This window comes from Macaca fascicularis, chromosome 3, assembly GCF_037993035.2.
Source record: "Macaca fascicularis isolate 582-1 chromosome 3, T2T-MFA8v1.1".
Classification (NCBI taxonomy): Eukaryota; Metazoa; Chordata; class Mammalia; order Primates; family Cercopithecidae; genus Macaca; species Macaca fascicularis.
Window position 1 is genome coordinate 190392059 of NC_088377.1, and position 16564 is coordinate 190408622.

A 16564-nucleotide genomic window follows, 5' to 3' on the forward strand; every position below is an offset into this window, starting at 1 on the left:
ACATTTGAGAACACTGGCTCCGTCACCTTGCTGCTCACTTTATATTACATTAGTAGTAGATGCTGAACTCCAGGAAGGCAGTCTGTTGGTGAGGCCTAAGTCACCCACATGGTGCCTGGCCCAGAGGGTGTCTGCTTGCTGAAAGGTGAAATGTGAAGCTTTCCATCTAATAGGACCCTTTCCCAGCGACTTGCCGCTGCCCATCAGTACAGAAGCATACCTTGGCAGACAACATTTCACGGACGACATAAGAGTTGTAGGACCTATGTGGAGGCTGAACCAGGCTCAGCTCTTGGACATAAACCCCTGTACCACGTTACACCATTTCCCCACCTGCCTGCAGAGGAGGCCCCAGATACCTGCTTACGTTCTCACCTGCTTTCTGGCCAAAGAAGCTCTCAGAGGACCTTCAGCAAAGAACCTCAGAGTTTGAAAAGTCAAGCGTATGGGTTTGTTAGAGTCTATGGCTGCCTTAGTATAAAATACCTAATCTATTGTTTGCTGGATGAAACTTTTATTGCCTTGTAGGCTTTTAATTTTTTATCTCTGATGTTTTTGCTTTTTCTTATTTCATCTTAATTCCTATATTTAACTTTTCCTCATACTCCGTTTTAATTTTTTTCCTTTAACTTCAGATGTGAGCATTTTTCTCCTAAAGATTAGTCATAGTTCGTTTTTCTACTCTTGTAAATGATTTATGAACACTTAATTTGTGTGCATGTTGGGGCAACAGGTGGTGAGTGTGGCATTGTTGGGGCAGCGGGTTGGGGGAACAGCAGGAGCCCACACCACAGAGAGCAGCCGGGAGGCTCTGGCCCTGTCCTTTCACTCAGGCGCCCTTCAGGGCTCATTCTTCAGGAAAATGGCACACCTGATAATTCAGGAATACATCCGTTTTACAGTCCTTCCTTGAACATGGGGAATTCGCCCCTTCCAGATAACATACTTGAATTATCCCAAGAGCTCTTTTTCCTCAGGTCTCATACCAGTGGGGTCTGAGGAGGGGCTGGTGCCCTGGACAGGTCTCCCTCAGGCAGCTTCTGATCACATGAAGAACCTGCTCGTTCCATTTCTGATAACATTCCTCCATATAGTTCAGTTGATTTAAAGCTGAGATAAAAATACGATGAAGCTAAGACTGTGTGTCATCAGAGCTATATAAGATCTGCTTTCATTCCTGCCTCCGCTGACTCAGCCTGGATTCAAAGCACAGTTGATCCTATTCTTTAGGCGAAGGTGCCCTAGACTGGGGGCACCTCTCGGGCTGCCATGTAAACTTCGTGTTATATGCTCATTGACCATTCGTGTGTCATCTTTTGTAAAGTGTCCAAGTCTTTTGCCTCCTGTTTTTTCCATTTTTGGGATATTTTGCTTTTTGTTAGTTTTAGTTATTTATATGTCAAGGGTACCAGTGTTTTGTCAGATATATTTTGCTAATATTTTCTTCAAGTCTGAGGCTTGCTAATCATTTTCTTAATGGTGTCTTTGGGTGAGCAAATGTGTGTTTTGGGGAAACCTAATTTATTGGTTTTATTTTTTTGCAGTTATTACCTCTGTGACATAAGAAACCTTTGCCTCCATCTCAAAGATATTTTGTGTTTTCCTCATAAGACTTTATGGTTTGGGCATTTACTGTTAGACCTGTGATCCACCTGGAGTTAACTTTTGTGTATGGTGTGCAGTAAGGCTTGAGGTTAAATTTCCCTTGTGTGGATATCCAATTATTCCAGTGTCATTTGTTGAAAAAGACTTTTCCTCAATGGGCTGGCAACTTCTTGTCAATTTCTACCCCAAAAGTTGATTGATTGGAATGGTATTGAATTTTTTTAATGGCTTTTTTTTTTTTTTTGAGACAGAGTTTTGCTGTTTGCCCAGGCTGGAGTGCAATGGCATGATCTTGGCTCACTGCAACCTCCACCTCACGGGTTCAAGCGATTCTCCTGCCTCAGCCTCCTGAGTAGCTGGGATTACAGGTGCATGCCACCACACCCAGCTAATTTTTTTGTATTTTTAGTAGAGAGAGGGTTTCACCTTGTTGGCCAGGCTGGTCTTGAACTCCTGACCTCCAGTAATCCACCTACCTCGGCCTCCCAAAGTGCTGGAATTACAGGTCTGAGCCACTGTGCCTGGCCTTAATGGCTTTGTTGAGATATAATTCACATAGCATACAATGCACTCAATAAAAGTGTACATTTCATTAGTTTCTGGTATATTCACAGATAATGTTCATCTGTCACATTCAGTTTTATAAGATTTTCATCATCTCAGAAAGAAACCCTGTGCCCTTTAGTTGTCGCTTCCTTCTTACCCCAACCTTCTGCTAATGTACTTTCTGTCTCTATAAATTCACCTATTCTGAATATTTTGTATAAATATAACTATATGATATGTGGTGTTATGGACTTAATTGTGCCCTTCCTCCATTCATATCTTGAAACTCTAACCCCCAGTGTATTTGGATGGTATTTGGAGGTAAGGTTCTTTGGGGGAATAATTAAGGTTAAATAAGATCGTGAGGGTGGGGCCTTACCCTGACAGGATTAGTGTCCTTATGAGAAGAGGAAGAGACACCAGAGAGCTCTCTCTCCACATACACAGAGGAAAGGCCATGTGAGGACACAGCGAGAAGGCGGCCGTCTGCAACCCCGGAAGAGAGCCCTCACCAGAACCCAACCCTGACAGTACCTTGAGCTTGGACCTCTAGTCTCCAGAACTGTGAGAAAATAAATTCCTGTTGTTTAAGCCATCTAGTCTGTGGTATTTTGTTATGGCAGCCTAAGCAGACTAATACATGTGGTCTTTTGTGACTGGCTTTCTTCCACTTAGTATAATGTTTTCAAACTCATCCATGTTGTAGCATATGTCAGTACTTCATTTTTATGATAAAATAAGATTCTATTCTGTGGATATACCACACTTTGTTTATTCATTCGTCAGGTGATGGACAGTTGGGTTATTTCCACCTTTTACTGTTACAAATAGTGCTGCTGTAAATATTTGTGTACAGGTTTCTATGTAGACATATATTTTCATTTTTCTTAGATGCCTACAAGTGTAATTTCTGGGTCAGATGGTAACTCTGTGTTTAACCATTTGCAGAACTGCCAAATTATTTTCCAAAGTGGCTGCATTATTTTACTTTCCCACCAGCAGTGTTATGAGGGTTCCAGTTTCTCCATATTCTGGCCAACACTTGTTGTGTTGTGTTGTACTTATTTATTTATTTATTTATTTTGAGACAGTCTTGCTGTCATTCAGGCTGGAGTGTGTGGCGAGATCTCAGCTCACTGCAACCTCTGCCTCTTAGGTTCAAGCGATTCTCCTGCCTCAGCCTCCCGAGTAGCTGGAACCACAGGTGCGCACCACCATGCCCAGCAATTTTGGTGTTTGTAGTAGAGACAGGGTTTCATCATTGTTGGCCAGGCTGGTCTCGAACTCCTGGCCTCAAGTGATTCTCCTACCTTGGCTTCCCAAAGTTCTGGGATCACAGGCATGAGCCACCACATCCAGCTCAACACTTATTATTTTCTGACTTTTTGATTCTAGCCATCCTAGAGGGAATGAAGTAGTATCTCATTGTGGTTTCAGTGTGCACCCTTATTGAAAATCAGGTGTCCGCAGACTCATGGGTTTATTACTGTCATTTTGTAGTCAGTTTTGAAATTGTGATGTTTGAGTCCTCCAACATTGTTCTTCTTGAAGATTATTTTGCCTCTTTTGAGTCTCTTGAAGTTCCATATGAATTTTGGAATCAGCTTGTTACTTCCTACAATGAAACCAACTGGGATTCTGATAGAGATGACATTGAATCTGTGGATCAGTTTGGGCAGTGTATTTGTCTGTTCTCATGCTGCTAATAAAGACATACCCGAGACTGGGTAATTTGTAAAGGAAAGAGGTTTAATGGACTCACAGTTCCACATGACTGGGGAGGCCTCACAATCATGGCAGAAGGCAAAGGAGAAGCAAAGGCACGTCTTACATGGCGGTAGGCAAGAGATCTTATGCAGGGAAACTCCCATTTATAAAAACTGTCAGATTCTGTGAGACTTACTCACTACCACGAGAACACTATCAGGGAAACTGCTTTGATGATTCAGTTATCTCTGCCTTGCCCTTGACACGTGGGGATTATTACAGTTCAAGGTGCTATTTGTGTGGGGGCACAGAAAAACCATGTCAGGGAGTATTGGCATTGTAATAATTCTTAAATCTTTCTACCTTTTCTGTTTTTTCTTTGTTTGTTTGTTTGTTTTTTGAGATGGAGTCTGTCACCCAGACTGGAGTGCAATGGCATGTTCTTGGCTCACTGCAGTCTCTGCCTCCCGGGTTCAAGTGATTCTCCTGCCTCAGCCTCCTGAGTAGCTGGGATTACAGACATGTACCACCATGCCCAGCTAATTTTTGTATTTTTAGTAGAGACTGGGTGTTTGACCATGTTGGCCAGGCTAGTCTCAAATTCTTGACCTCAAATGATCCACCTGCCTCGGCCTCCCAAAGTGCTGGGATTACAGGCATCAGCCATCATGCCCAACCCTTTCTACCTTTTTTGATATAAGTGTTTGAAAGTATAAATTTCCTTGTAAGGATTTTTAGCCTCATTCCACAAATTTTGATATATCTTATCTTCATTATCATTTAGTTCAAAACTCTTTGACCTTTGAATTACATAGAAAGATATTGTTTAGAAGTACTGGATTTTCCCGAGTAGCTTATTGTTACTACTTCCTAATTATAATTCCATTTTGATCAGAGAACACGCTGTATAATTTTAGTCCTTTTAAATGTATAGAAACGTGTTTAATGGCCCAGGAAAAGCCTATCTTGGTGAACATACCATGTGCTCTTAAAGAATGTGGGTTCTGCAGCTGTTGGCTGTAGACAGTGATGTGCTGGAGCTGGATCAGATCAGCTTGCAGGAGATGATTGTGCCCATCTCTCCCCAGCTCCCTGTGTGTGATATTGTCCTGTTGGTAGTTTGCGTCTGCCATGGTGGGAACTTTACACAATAGACATCTACAAAGGCTACGAATCAGGGCTTTTTGTTTTTTCTTTTCTCTTTTTCTCCCCACTCAGAGAGCCAATTTACCAGTATACCACTGGGTATAGAATGTTATACCTGCCCGTTAAGTTATGACTTAAGGGGATTGATAGTCTTAACAGATCATCCAAGTCGTGATTGATATTTTTCCTGTGGTCTGGTTGCTGACAGGAGTGTTGAATCTTATCCTGTGATTGTGAAATTGTCTCTTTTACCCTTTAATTCTGTCAAATTTTCATATATTTTAGGCTGGGTATGGTGGCTCACACCTGTAATCCCAGCACTTTGGGAGGCCAAGGCGGGCAGATCACCTGAGGCCAGGAGTTCAAGACCAGCCTGGCCAACATGATGAAACCCTGTCTTTACTAAAAATACAAAAATTAGCTGGTCATGGTGGCAGGTGCCTGTAGTTATTCTGGAGGCTGAGGCAGGAGAGTCGCTTGAACCCAGAAGGCAGAGGTTGCAGTGAGCCGAGATGGCACCACTGCACTCCAGCCTAGGTGACAGAGTAAAACTCCATCTCAAAAAACAAATTTTTTTTCACATATTTTGAAACTCTGTTGTTAGACAAAAATGCATTTGCGAATATGTCTTTTAAGTACATTTATTATGAAATGTGTCCCTTTTTATCCTGGTAGTAATTTGTTGTCTTGATAGTTATAGCTTCTTTAGCCTCTTCCTATGCTTAATGTTTGCATGATAATCTTTCTCCATCCATTTGCTTTCAACCTATATGTATTTTTGTATTTAAATTGTGTCCCTCATGTCAATGTATAGCACGGTCTTGCTACTTTGCCCCTTCTGACCAGCTCTGTCTTTTAATTGTAGTTTTAGCCCATTAACATTTGTTGTAATTATTAATAGATTGATTTTAGGCCTACCATTTTGTTAGTTTTTTTCTCCCCTTAAAAATTTTCTTTGTTCTTGCTTTCACCCTTCTTTAGGATTATTTGAAATTTTTTTATAGTTCCTTTTTAGTATATTTGTTGGTTGTTTAGCTATACCTCTGCAGAGTGTGTGTGTGTGAGAGAGAGAGTGTGTGTGTGTGTGTGTGTGTGTGTGTGTGTGTAAGAGAAGAAGGAATAAAGAGATTGCTCTAGGGATATAATACACATTTTTCTTTCTTAACATTCTACTTAGAGTTAAGATTGTATTACATCATACAAAATGTAGAGGAATTGTAGTTGTATAGTTTCATTTACTACCCCATCCCTCTCCTTTATATTACTTCTACATATGTTTTTAAAGCCACAAGACAATATTATAAATTTTTGTTTTAAACCATCCTTTGTATTTTAAAGAATTAAGAAAAGTATATTTACCCTGATATTTACTATTTCTACTGCTCTTCAAAGATGCAGGATTCTATTGTAGTGTCAATTTGCTTCCACCCAAAATGCAGGTCTGTACTATGAATTCCCTTAGTTTTATTTTACCTGAAAATAGCATTATTTTGCCTTCATCTTTGAAGGATATTTTCACTGGCTATAGAATTACATTGATTTCTTTTTTTCTTTCAGCATTTTTTTTTTCTTTCACCACTTAAACATGTTATTGCCCTGTCTCCTGACCTTTGTAGTTTTTGATGAGAAGTTACTGGTCATTTGAATTCTTTTTCTGTGTTAGGTTATTTTTCGCTGTCTGCTTTCAAAATTTTTCCCCCTTTGGTTTTCTAGCAGTTTTAATCTTTTTTTTTCCCCTCTCAAGAGTTGATCATTTTTGTTGGTCTGTCTTCAAACCCATGACTTTTGTCTTTATTTTGCTGTCAAGACCATCCAATGAGTAATTTATTCTAGATTTCCTGGTACTGCAGTTCTAGAATTTTTATTTTGTTGTTTTTCATGGTTTCTATTTTTGTGCTGCAATTTTCATTGATTATGAACATATTTTTCTATATCTTTGACTATAACTGTGATAGTTGCTTTAGAGTCTTTGTCTCCTAATTCCAATATTTGGGTCAACTCCAGCTGGTGTCTGTTGATTGTCTCTTGTCTTGAGAGTGGATCTCATTTTCCTGTTTCTTTTACATCAATGATGTTGGACTATGCCGTTCCCTTCTTCCGACACTAGGCCGCTTTTCAGTATATGCCTCCTTTTGGCGGTTCTCCGGTGCCTTCAAGACCATTGTTTTCATATATTTTCCAGGGTTTATCGTTATTTGCCTGAAATCTGGTTAGATACTTTGGTAGTAAAATTGGAATCATGGTTTAAGTAATTGAAAGATTCAAAGGCTCTACAGTGGCTATTAGGATGAAGATGGAGTGGAGGTAGGGGGTTGAAAGGAGATGTGTTCTCTATTTGCAGGAAATCCATAATTTACGCAAACGTTGATTGGTCAAAGAACAAAACAAGCATATGATTTAAAGACATGTACATATCCAGCTAAAAATGAAGAGCTAAGTCTAGAAACAGTAAAAGATGGTTCCCACTATGGGTGGGGAGGGTTGGATCATAACGCTCTGGCTTGTTCTTTAGCTATTTTGCTTGTTTCATCTCTTCAATTTAGACATAAGTTGAACCTAAATTGTCATAAGCAGGAAGCCTCCTAACCACTATCATCTAATGCTTTCCATTCCTGACTAGATAATGGTGAGGAGTGATGCTAATATGAAAATGAATGTGGTGTTAAACTGAACAGAAACTTTAAAACAGCTTTTAAGAGGTGTTGGTGGCCGGGCGCGGTGGCTCAAGCCTGTAATCCCAGCACTTTGGGAAGCCGAGACGGGCGGATCACGAGGTCAGGAGATCGAGACCATCCTGGCTAACATGGTGAAACCCCGTTTCTACTAAAAAATACAAAAAAACTAGCCGGGCGAGGTGGCGGGCACCTGTAGTCCCAGCTACTCGGGAGGCTGAGGCAGGAGAATGGCGTGAACCTGGGAGGCGAAGCTTGCAGTGAGCTGAGATCCGGCCACTGCACTCCAGCCTGGGTGACAGAGCGAGACTCCGTCTCAAAAAAAAAAAAGAGGTGTTGGTTTTGTTTAAATTGTGCCTTTCAATCTGTTTTGTGAGGCCCCTTGCCTGTGTGTGTGTGTGAGGTCTCTGAGGGGTGGGCTTGGAGGAGGAAGTAATGGTGCAGAGGGGCAGTGTTCTGGGTACTGAGCTTTCCTCCACAAAGAACACTTGGTGAGAATGAAAGGATCCTGTGGGCACAAGTTTAAAACCCGTAGCCCTGCTCTCTAGAAGCAACTGCTACATTGATTCATTGATTCAAGTGCATTGCAAAGTCAGTGCACATAGTACAGTAGTTGGCCAGGTATCAGTGATGACCTAGTCATCATCACTGCATCAGTGCACACTTGAGTGCAGCCTTGTTGTTTCCATCAGCAAATCATTTAAGGACCACTGCAAGAATCTGCCCTGAAAGAACAAACCTTTGGATATCAAGAAAGCTCAGGATCAGGCTTAGAAAGTGGATGGGCGCAGATCAGGAGAAAATCTGGAATTAGTCTTGGACTACTACTAAGAAGTGCTAACACATTCAGTGGCTCAGAGGACTACGTTATATGGAAAAACACAGACATCCTTAGTAAGAGTCATAATGATTCAGAATGGACTCTGTGTAAAAACATTTTGGCAATATCCTAGCCGATCTATTTAGCTTTTCTTTATCCACTTGCAAGGATATTAGGATAAATCTGTTTAAGTCTAAAACAGGTGATTCTTTAGTAAGTAAAAGTAAAAATTCCATGTGATGAAAGTGCATTCTAATTGGCAGCATTTTCTTTACTTAGTGATACTTAATGATACATGTTACGGTTGATGTCTTAGCTGAAATTTGATAAATATATTGCAGTCTTTTTCACCACCATCTATTCCATGACATTGTTAAAAACTGCGTACTGTATCTGTCTTCAGATGGATCTGACAGTGGGTTTAACTAATTCTCTTTGTTTGACAAATACCTTGTTACAAGTTTTTTGCCATTAGGAACAATGCTGTGATAGTTTGCTAGCTAAGTATTTGTACACTTCCGTGATGATTTGCCTGTGATAAATGCTTATGAATACAATTGCTGTATCAAAAGGAATGCACTTATTGAAGGCTTTTGAATATTTCCAGATTTTACTTCAGAAACGGTGTAATTGTGTACACTCTTACCTCAAGCACATGGAAGCTCCCATTTTCCTGCACTTTAGCTGTCGTTGGGTTTGTTTTTTAAAAAACCTTTGTTAATTTAGTAGCTGGGAAGCAATAGATTGCCAAGGAACAGAAGTCACGCTGAACTAAATAACCTAAAACATCCTGGCACCAAGTACCCAAAACTGGGTGCTGTGTGAAATACAGCAAAGTGTAACGATCTGCACAGAAGTCAGAGGGAATTCCCAGGCATCTGAAGAAGAGAAGAGAGCTAAAAATGAAGGCACTAACCATTGTGAGCCTCTGTGTGGCAGCATAAGGATTTGAGCAAGGTAGGCTGGCACATAGGGTCACACAGAAAAGGAAACAAAGCCTTATGCCTGGCTGGGAGGGGCTGGGAGCTGACGTTTCCATGGAAACCTGGAAGACAGAAGCCTAAATACCCTTTAGTGTATAGGTGAACTGAAAAAAATAATAATCGACGTACTCTCCCAGGAAAGCAACTAGTAAAGGATTTAAGCTGCGCTCTGGATGTAAGGAGAGTGGGGAAAAGTCTGTCTTTAGAATAAAGGAACAAAACACTATGGAAAACAAGACAGGTTTTAAAAGAGAAATTCTGTAAACGTAAAATGAAGCCATTAAAATTAAACAGTAAATCTGACACAACTGAAAGAGAATCACTTAACCAGATGGCAGATCAGGGAAAATTAGAAAATTTGAACAAAGATAAAGTGATAGAAGATCATTGAAGACTTTCAACCAAGGTATAGAAGGTAACATGAAAATATCTCACATACTCGTAATAGAAGAGCTAGGAGAAAATAGGGGACCAGAAATATTTGAAGAGGTAATAGAATCTTTCAGAATTGTAAGGCAAAGTGGGCATGTCATATTTTAAGGTAATTAATCATTTCGAGAATGTGTAACTCCAAAATAAAACAAGAACTATAAGGGAACAAGTAAACTACCATTCCAGTAGAAGGGGAAAGGGAGGAAAACCAGAAACGTAGAAAGAGAGTTAAAATAGATAATACAAAATAGGATGGTAGAAATTAATCCAAATAACAGTATAAAACAGTTTACCTAAAACCAAACTCATCTATCAGATAATATTAGACTCAATTTTTTAAAAATTGACTTCAGTAATGAAGTCAATTATGCTGCGGTGGTTTACAGTAGACACACCAAAACACAGAAACAAAGGTTGAAAATAAAGGGCTGGAACAAAGACATTTAAGGAAAATTCTAACCGAAAGATAGGTATAATAATATCAGATACCATAAGTTTCTAAGGCAGTATTGTTAGGAATAAACATGGTTACTTCCTAATGACAAAAGGTACAGGTTACCAGGAATGTAATTTCAAATATGTATATTAGTTAACACTGCCTCAAAATATGACAGATATTTTAGAGAATTATAAGATAAATTGATAAAACTATTGGGAGATTTCACTAAAAATTTCTTGGTAATTAATAAACAGACAAATCAGAAACAATATAGAAGATCTGAAAAACAGAGTTGACCAGCTCTAGTGGGTCCCCGTATCCAACAGAAGTGGGCATTCTTTTTAGGCACATGTGAAATAATGGCCTACGCTGTTCTGGCCCAGCAGAAATTACATACTTGGCAACAAGTCTCATCACATTTTAAAGAAACTATCAAAAAGATAACATTCTCATGTTTCTGCAATTTAATTTTAAAATAAAATTAAATTTTTTGAAGGTAAAAGAATACATTTTGGAAATCTAAACTGTTTAACTCTTAGAACAGTGGAAAAGAGAAAATATAACTGAATGATAAGGAAAATATATACACATAAGATTTATGTGATGCAGCCAAGTGACATGTAGAAGAAACTCTAGTATAAGTTTTTCATATACTTTCCATGTAGTATGAACATTTTATATAAGTATTTTAAACGCTTATGTAAAAAAAAAATTATAAAGTTAACCAAAACAAGGATTTGTAGAGAAAAAGCATATGTAAGGAAAGAAGTAGGCCAGGCGTGGTGGCTCACGCCTATAATCCCAACACTGTGGGAGGCACAGGTGGGCAGATCACCTGAAGTCAGGAGTTCGAGACCAGCCTGACCAGTGTAGAGAAACCCCGTCTCTACTGAAAACATGAAAATTAGCCAGGCGTGGTGGTGTGCGCCTGTAATCCCCATTACTCAGGAGGCTAAGGCAGGAGAATCACTTGAACCCGGGAGACAGAGATTGCAATTAGCCGAGATTGTGCCACCACGCTCCAGCCTGGGCAATGGAGCAAGACTCCATTTCAAAAAAAAAAAAGGAAAGTAAAAAGGTACAGAAATGAAATAAAGATACAGTAATGAAAATTATTAAAACCCAAAATAGTTCTTAAAAAAACTAACAGACAAGCGTGTGGCAAAATTAATGATAAAAAGAATGGCTTTGAAGTGCCACACCCTGTACCCATCTAAAACAGCAAACTTAATCCATAAATGCGTGTGTCTGCTCCACCGACTGGCCGTTTCCCCCTCTCTCTCTGGCCTCCCTACTCCCTGAGACATAACAACATTGAATTGAGGCCAATTGATAACCCCCACAATGGCTTCAGAGTGTTCAAGTGAAAGGAAGAGTTGCATGTCTCTCACTGTAGATCAAAAGCTAGCAACAATTAAGCTGAATGAGGAAGGCCTGTTGAAAGCTGAGACAGGCCAAAAGCTAGGCGTCTTGTGCTAAAAGGTTAGCGAAATTGTGCATGCAAAGGAAAAGTTCTTGGAGGAAATTAAAAGCGCTGCTCCAGTGAAAGCACAAATGATAAGAAAGCGAAACAGCCGTATTGCTGATAAGGAGAAAGTTGGAGTGGTCTGGATAGAAGATCAAACCAGCCACAGCGTTCCCTTAAGCCAGTGCCTAATCCAGAGCAACGCCCTAACTGCAATTCTGTGAAGGCTGAGAGAAGTGAGGAAGCTACAGAAGGAAAGCTAGAAGCTAGCAGAGGTTGGTTCATGCGATTAAAGAAAAGAAGCCATCTTTTATAACAGTGCAAGGTGAAGCAGCGAGTGCCGATGGAGGACAGCAAATTAGCCAGAAATCTAGGATCATTGATGAAGGTGGCTGTGTAAGCAACAGATTATTTATTTATTTATTTAATTTTGAGACAGAGTGTCACTCTGTCACCCAGGCTGGAGTGTAGTGACATAATCTCAGCTCACTGCAAGCTCCGTCTCCCAGGTTCACGCAATTCTCCTGCCTCAGCCTCCCAAGTAGCTGCGACTACAGGTGCCTGCCACCATGCCCAGCTATTATTATTATTATTATTTTTTTTTTTTTTTTTTTTTTTTTTTTTGGTATCTTTAGTAGAGACAGGGTTTCACCGTGTTAGCCAGGATGGTCTTGATCTCCTGGCCTCGTGATCCGCCTGCCTCGGCCTCCCAAAGTGCTGCCAATTCTTAAAATTTTGAGTCTTAAAATTTTGTGTCCTTGTAGCCTCAGCCTGGTGATAAGCCTTCCTTGGACCTCTTGACACAGAAACTAGAGCCTCTCACGTCCTGCACACTCTGGAGGCCTCTTGCCCCCAGGAGGGTCACACACTCAGCAGCAGCTCGCTCTGTAAGTCTCACCGTCCCCACACAGCCTGCACCCCCAAGGCCTTCTGCCCTGCTGGTGCCCCGACTCCCACTGCACGTCCTTCTATTGGAAGGAGATGCCACCTAGGACTTTTTTTTTTTTTTTTTTAAATTTAGGTTCTAGGGTATACGTGCACAACGTGCAGGTTTGTTACATAGGAATACATGTGCTATTGTTGGTTTGCTGCACCCATTAACTCGCCATTTACATTAGGTATTTCTCCTAATGCAATCCCTCCCCCAGCCCCCCACCCCATGACAGGCCCCGGTGTGTGATGTTCCCTGCCCTGTGTCCAAGTGTCCTCATTGTTCAATTCCCACCTATGAGTGAGAACATGCAGTGTTTGGTTTTCTGTCCTTGTGATAGTTTGCTCAGAATGATGGTTTCCAGCTTCATCCATGACCCTGCAAAGGACCTGAACTCATCCTTTTTTATGGCTGCATAGTATTCAATGCCACCTGGTACTTTCATGGCTAGAGAAAGTTAATGCTTGTGTCAAAGCTTCAGAGGACAGGCTGACTCTCTTAGGGGTAAATGTAGCTGGTGACTTTGTTGAAAGGAGTGTTCACTTACCATTCTGAAAATCCTAAGGCCCTTAAAAGAACTGTGCTAAGTCAAGCCAATGTGGTGGCATGTGCCTGAATTTTCAGCTTCACAGGAGGCTAAGGTGGGAGATCACTTCAGACCAAGAGTTTGAGGCAGTAGCATGCTATGATCATGTCTGTGAATAGCCACTGCACTCCAGCCTGGGCAACATAGTGAGATCCTGTCTCTTAAAAAAAAAAAAAAAAAAACTCTGCCTATGCCCTAGAAATGGATATTAAAACCATGATAAACCACAGTATGAATGCATGGCTAAGGTTGTAGTCAATGAAAACTCATGCACTACAGGGTGCTGGACAGCCGCTTTGTAGCACCAAGTTGGCAACTCTTAATAAAGTTAAACCTACCACTTTGGGAGGCCAAAGCAGGAGGATTGCTTGAGCCCAGGAGTTTTAGACCAACCAGGGCAACATAGCAAGACCCCATCTCTACAAAAAAATTGTTTAAAAGGGCCTGGCAAGGTGGCTCACATCTGTAATCCTAGCAATTTTGGGAGGTCGAGGCAGGTGGATTGCCTGAGGTCAGGAGTTCAAGACCAGCCTGGCCAATACAGTGAAATCCTGTCTCTACTAAAAATACAAAAATTAGCTGGGAATGGTGGCAGGTGCCTGTAATCCCAGCTACTCTGGAGGCTGAGGCAGGAGAATCGCTTGAACCCGGGAGGTTGCAGTGAGCCAAGACCGCATCACTGCACTCCAGCCTGGGCAACAGAGTGAGACTCTGTCTCAAAAAAAAAAAAAAAAAAGAATATAAGTCTCTTGTCACTTAGTATTTATGTGCTCCAAGAAACTTGTACATGTATGCAAGGAGACCTGCTAGTTTTATTCTTTGCAGCTTTGTAAATACACACAAAAAAGGCACCTGCCAAAAGGACCATTATCAAGGTCCACCACCAAGAGAGTTGATAAAGTTTTATAAATGTGTGTTACACAGTATATTACAGCTGTGGCTATGTCAAATACCATCAAAAACAAATGACAGAGCAAATGTACATGTTAGAGTTTGTGTAATTTAAAAATGTAAAACATGGCCAAGCACGGTGGCTCACGCCTGTAATCCCAGCACTTTGGGAGGCTGAGGCGTGCGGATCATCTGAGGTTGGGAGTTTGAGACCAGCCTGACCTACATGGAGAAACCTCATCTCTACTAAACATACAAAATTAGCCAGGTATGGTGGCGCCTGCCTGTAATCCCAGCTACTTGGGAGGCTGAGGCAGGAGAATCGCTTGAACCCGGGAGGCGGAAGTTGTAGTGAGCCAAGATTACACCATTGCACTCCAGCCTGGGCAACAAGAGTGAAACTCCATCTCAAAAAAAAAAACAAAACAAAATGTAGGACATGTGAAATATATTTGATATATATTTATCCAGCAAAATCTAAAAACAGGAATGATACATACCCAAACATGGTGGTGTTTGCTAGGGTAAGAGGAAGGAGTGGGATGAAAGAAGAGAACATAGTGCTTCACTTATAACCTGTAATATTTTATTTTCTCAAAAGTTGAGGGGGACTGTAGGTGGAATATGAGACAAGTGTGGGAATGCAGTAAGATCTGTCAAAACTGGGTCATGAGTATACAGTAGTTGCTTATTGTAATCTGTGATTCTCTGTTTTGTTTTTTGTTTTGTTTTGTTTTGTTTTTGAGACAGAGTCTTGCTCTGTCGTCCAGGCTGGAGTGCAGTGGCACGATCTCGGCTTCCTGCAACCTCCTCCTCCTGGGTTCACGCCATTCTCCTGCCTCAGCCTCCCGAGTAGCTGAGACTACAGGTGCGCACCACCATGCCCGGCTAATTTTTTTGTGTGTTTTTAGTAGAGACATGTTGTGGGAAGTCAGGGACCCCAAACGGATGGGATTTCACCGTGTTAGCCAGGATGGTCTCGATCTCCTGACCTCGTGATTCCCCCATCTCGGCCTCCCAAAGTGCTGGGATTACAGGCGTGAGCCACCGCACCCGGCCTGAATTCATTTTTTTGTATGACCTTACTTAGAAACGGCCACTCCAACCTGAGAACAGATAAGTGTTCACATATATATTCTTGGTTTTACTGTTTTAGCTTGTATATTTTAAATCCTAATCCATTTGTAATATATTTTGGAATATAACATGGAATATTTAGAAATATCTTGCCTCATGCCATTTATTAGATAATCTTTTACCCATTGTCTTGAAGTATCTTTATGTAGTAAATTCTTAATTATACCAGAATATTGTTTTGTTCTGTTTTGTTGATATTTCTGAGTATCTTTCCGTTCATTTTAGTCAATTAATAATACATGCAGATAAGCTCATCGTATTTAAAGGATACAACAGAACATGGTGGTTCTCTGCCCTGCCCGTCCCCATCTTCTCATTCTCTGTGCTCCCCCTGCAGACGCAGCTGTTTTGCAATCAGCTGTCTCTGCTGTGGTTTATACATCTCTGTATTTCTCAGTAGTGTGTGGACACTGCTGCCATTGACTGATAAGTTTTAGACATCTACGACTATTGTAATATAAGGACTTGGCTCTCTAAGTCATTTTAAAATAAAGTTTGTGTTATTTCAATATTTAGAATGTGTGCCTCTGAAAAAGTTACAGCTGAGCATCATAATAGACAGTGCTTGTTGTTAGCTGTTTGCTTTTCCAGGAGTCAGTGATTGCATTTTCCTTTTGGGACAGTTTTCCACAAGGTCAGTCACATTAGATAATGTAAAAGGTCCAGATTTTTTTATTGGCAGCCTCCCTCCTGGAATGTTCCCTTCTCCACCTTGGCGGCGTTGCTCTCAAGGCCTACCAAGAACCTTGTGAATGGGGCTTGTTGCCTTTAGCTTTATGGATAGTGTGAATGGGATCTTTGTTCCACTCTAGTTTTTAACAGGTTTTGGTTGATATATTGGGAATGCACTGGTAATGAAATATAAGAAAATATGTTTATGTTAATGACCATTAATGTCTGTGATATATGTTGGTTTCCTTAACTTCTCTCCAAGTCATGTTTATAACTACTGTACTAGTGTTCACCAGTCAAACCAAGCACGAGGAGCTGGAGTTCCTCCTTCTAAGTCGAAAAAGGGGCAGACACCTGGAGGAGCTCAGTTTGTTGGCCTGGAATTGTATAAACGACTTAAGGAATTTTTGAAGAATTACTTGACAAATCTTCTTAAGGTAAGATGTTTCACATATATACTGAGTATTCATAACAGGATATTTAAAAAAGGAGTGAAATAGTGGTTCTAACTTGTTAAATCTTTCACTGTCAT

The 16564-nt window shown here is 40.7% G+C and overlaps 1 protein-coding gene and 1 long non-coding RNA gene across 13 annotated transcripts in view; both read left to right on the forward strand.

The window, feature by feature from the left end:
• Window positions 1–16564, forward strand: part of CUL1 (cullin 1) — a 104235-nt gene that overhangs the window by 40130 nt on the left and 47541 nt on the right. For all 12 annotated transcript variants that reach the window (XM_005551084.4, XM_015448218.3, XM_005551082.4 and 9 more), the window contains exon 3: window positions 16295–16469. In XM_005551084.4, coding sequence (XP_005551141.1) covers window positions 16295–16469 — 175 coding nt within the window. The remainder of the gene's footprint in view (window positions 1–16294; window positions 16470–16564) is intronic.
• LOC141409951 (uncharacterized) lies at window positions 5463–11437 on the forward strand. The gene is made up of 2 exons (XR_012432987.1): window positions 5463–7703; window positions 8010–11437. It is a non-coding gene; the product is annotated as an uncharacterized lncRNA (long non-coding RNA).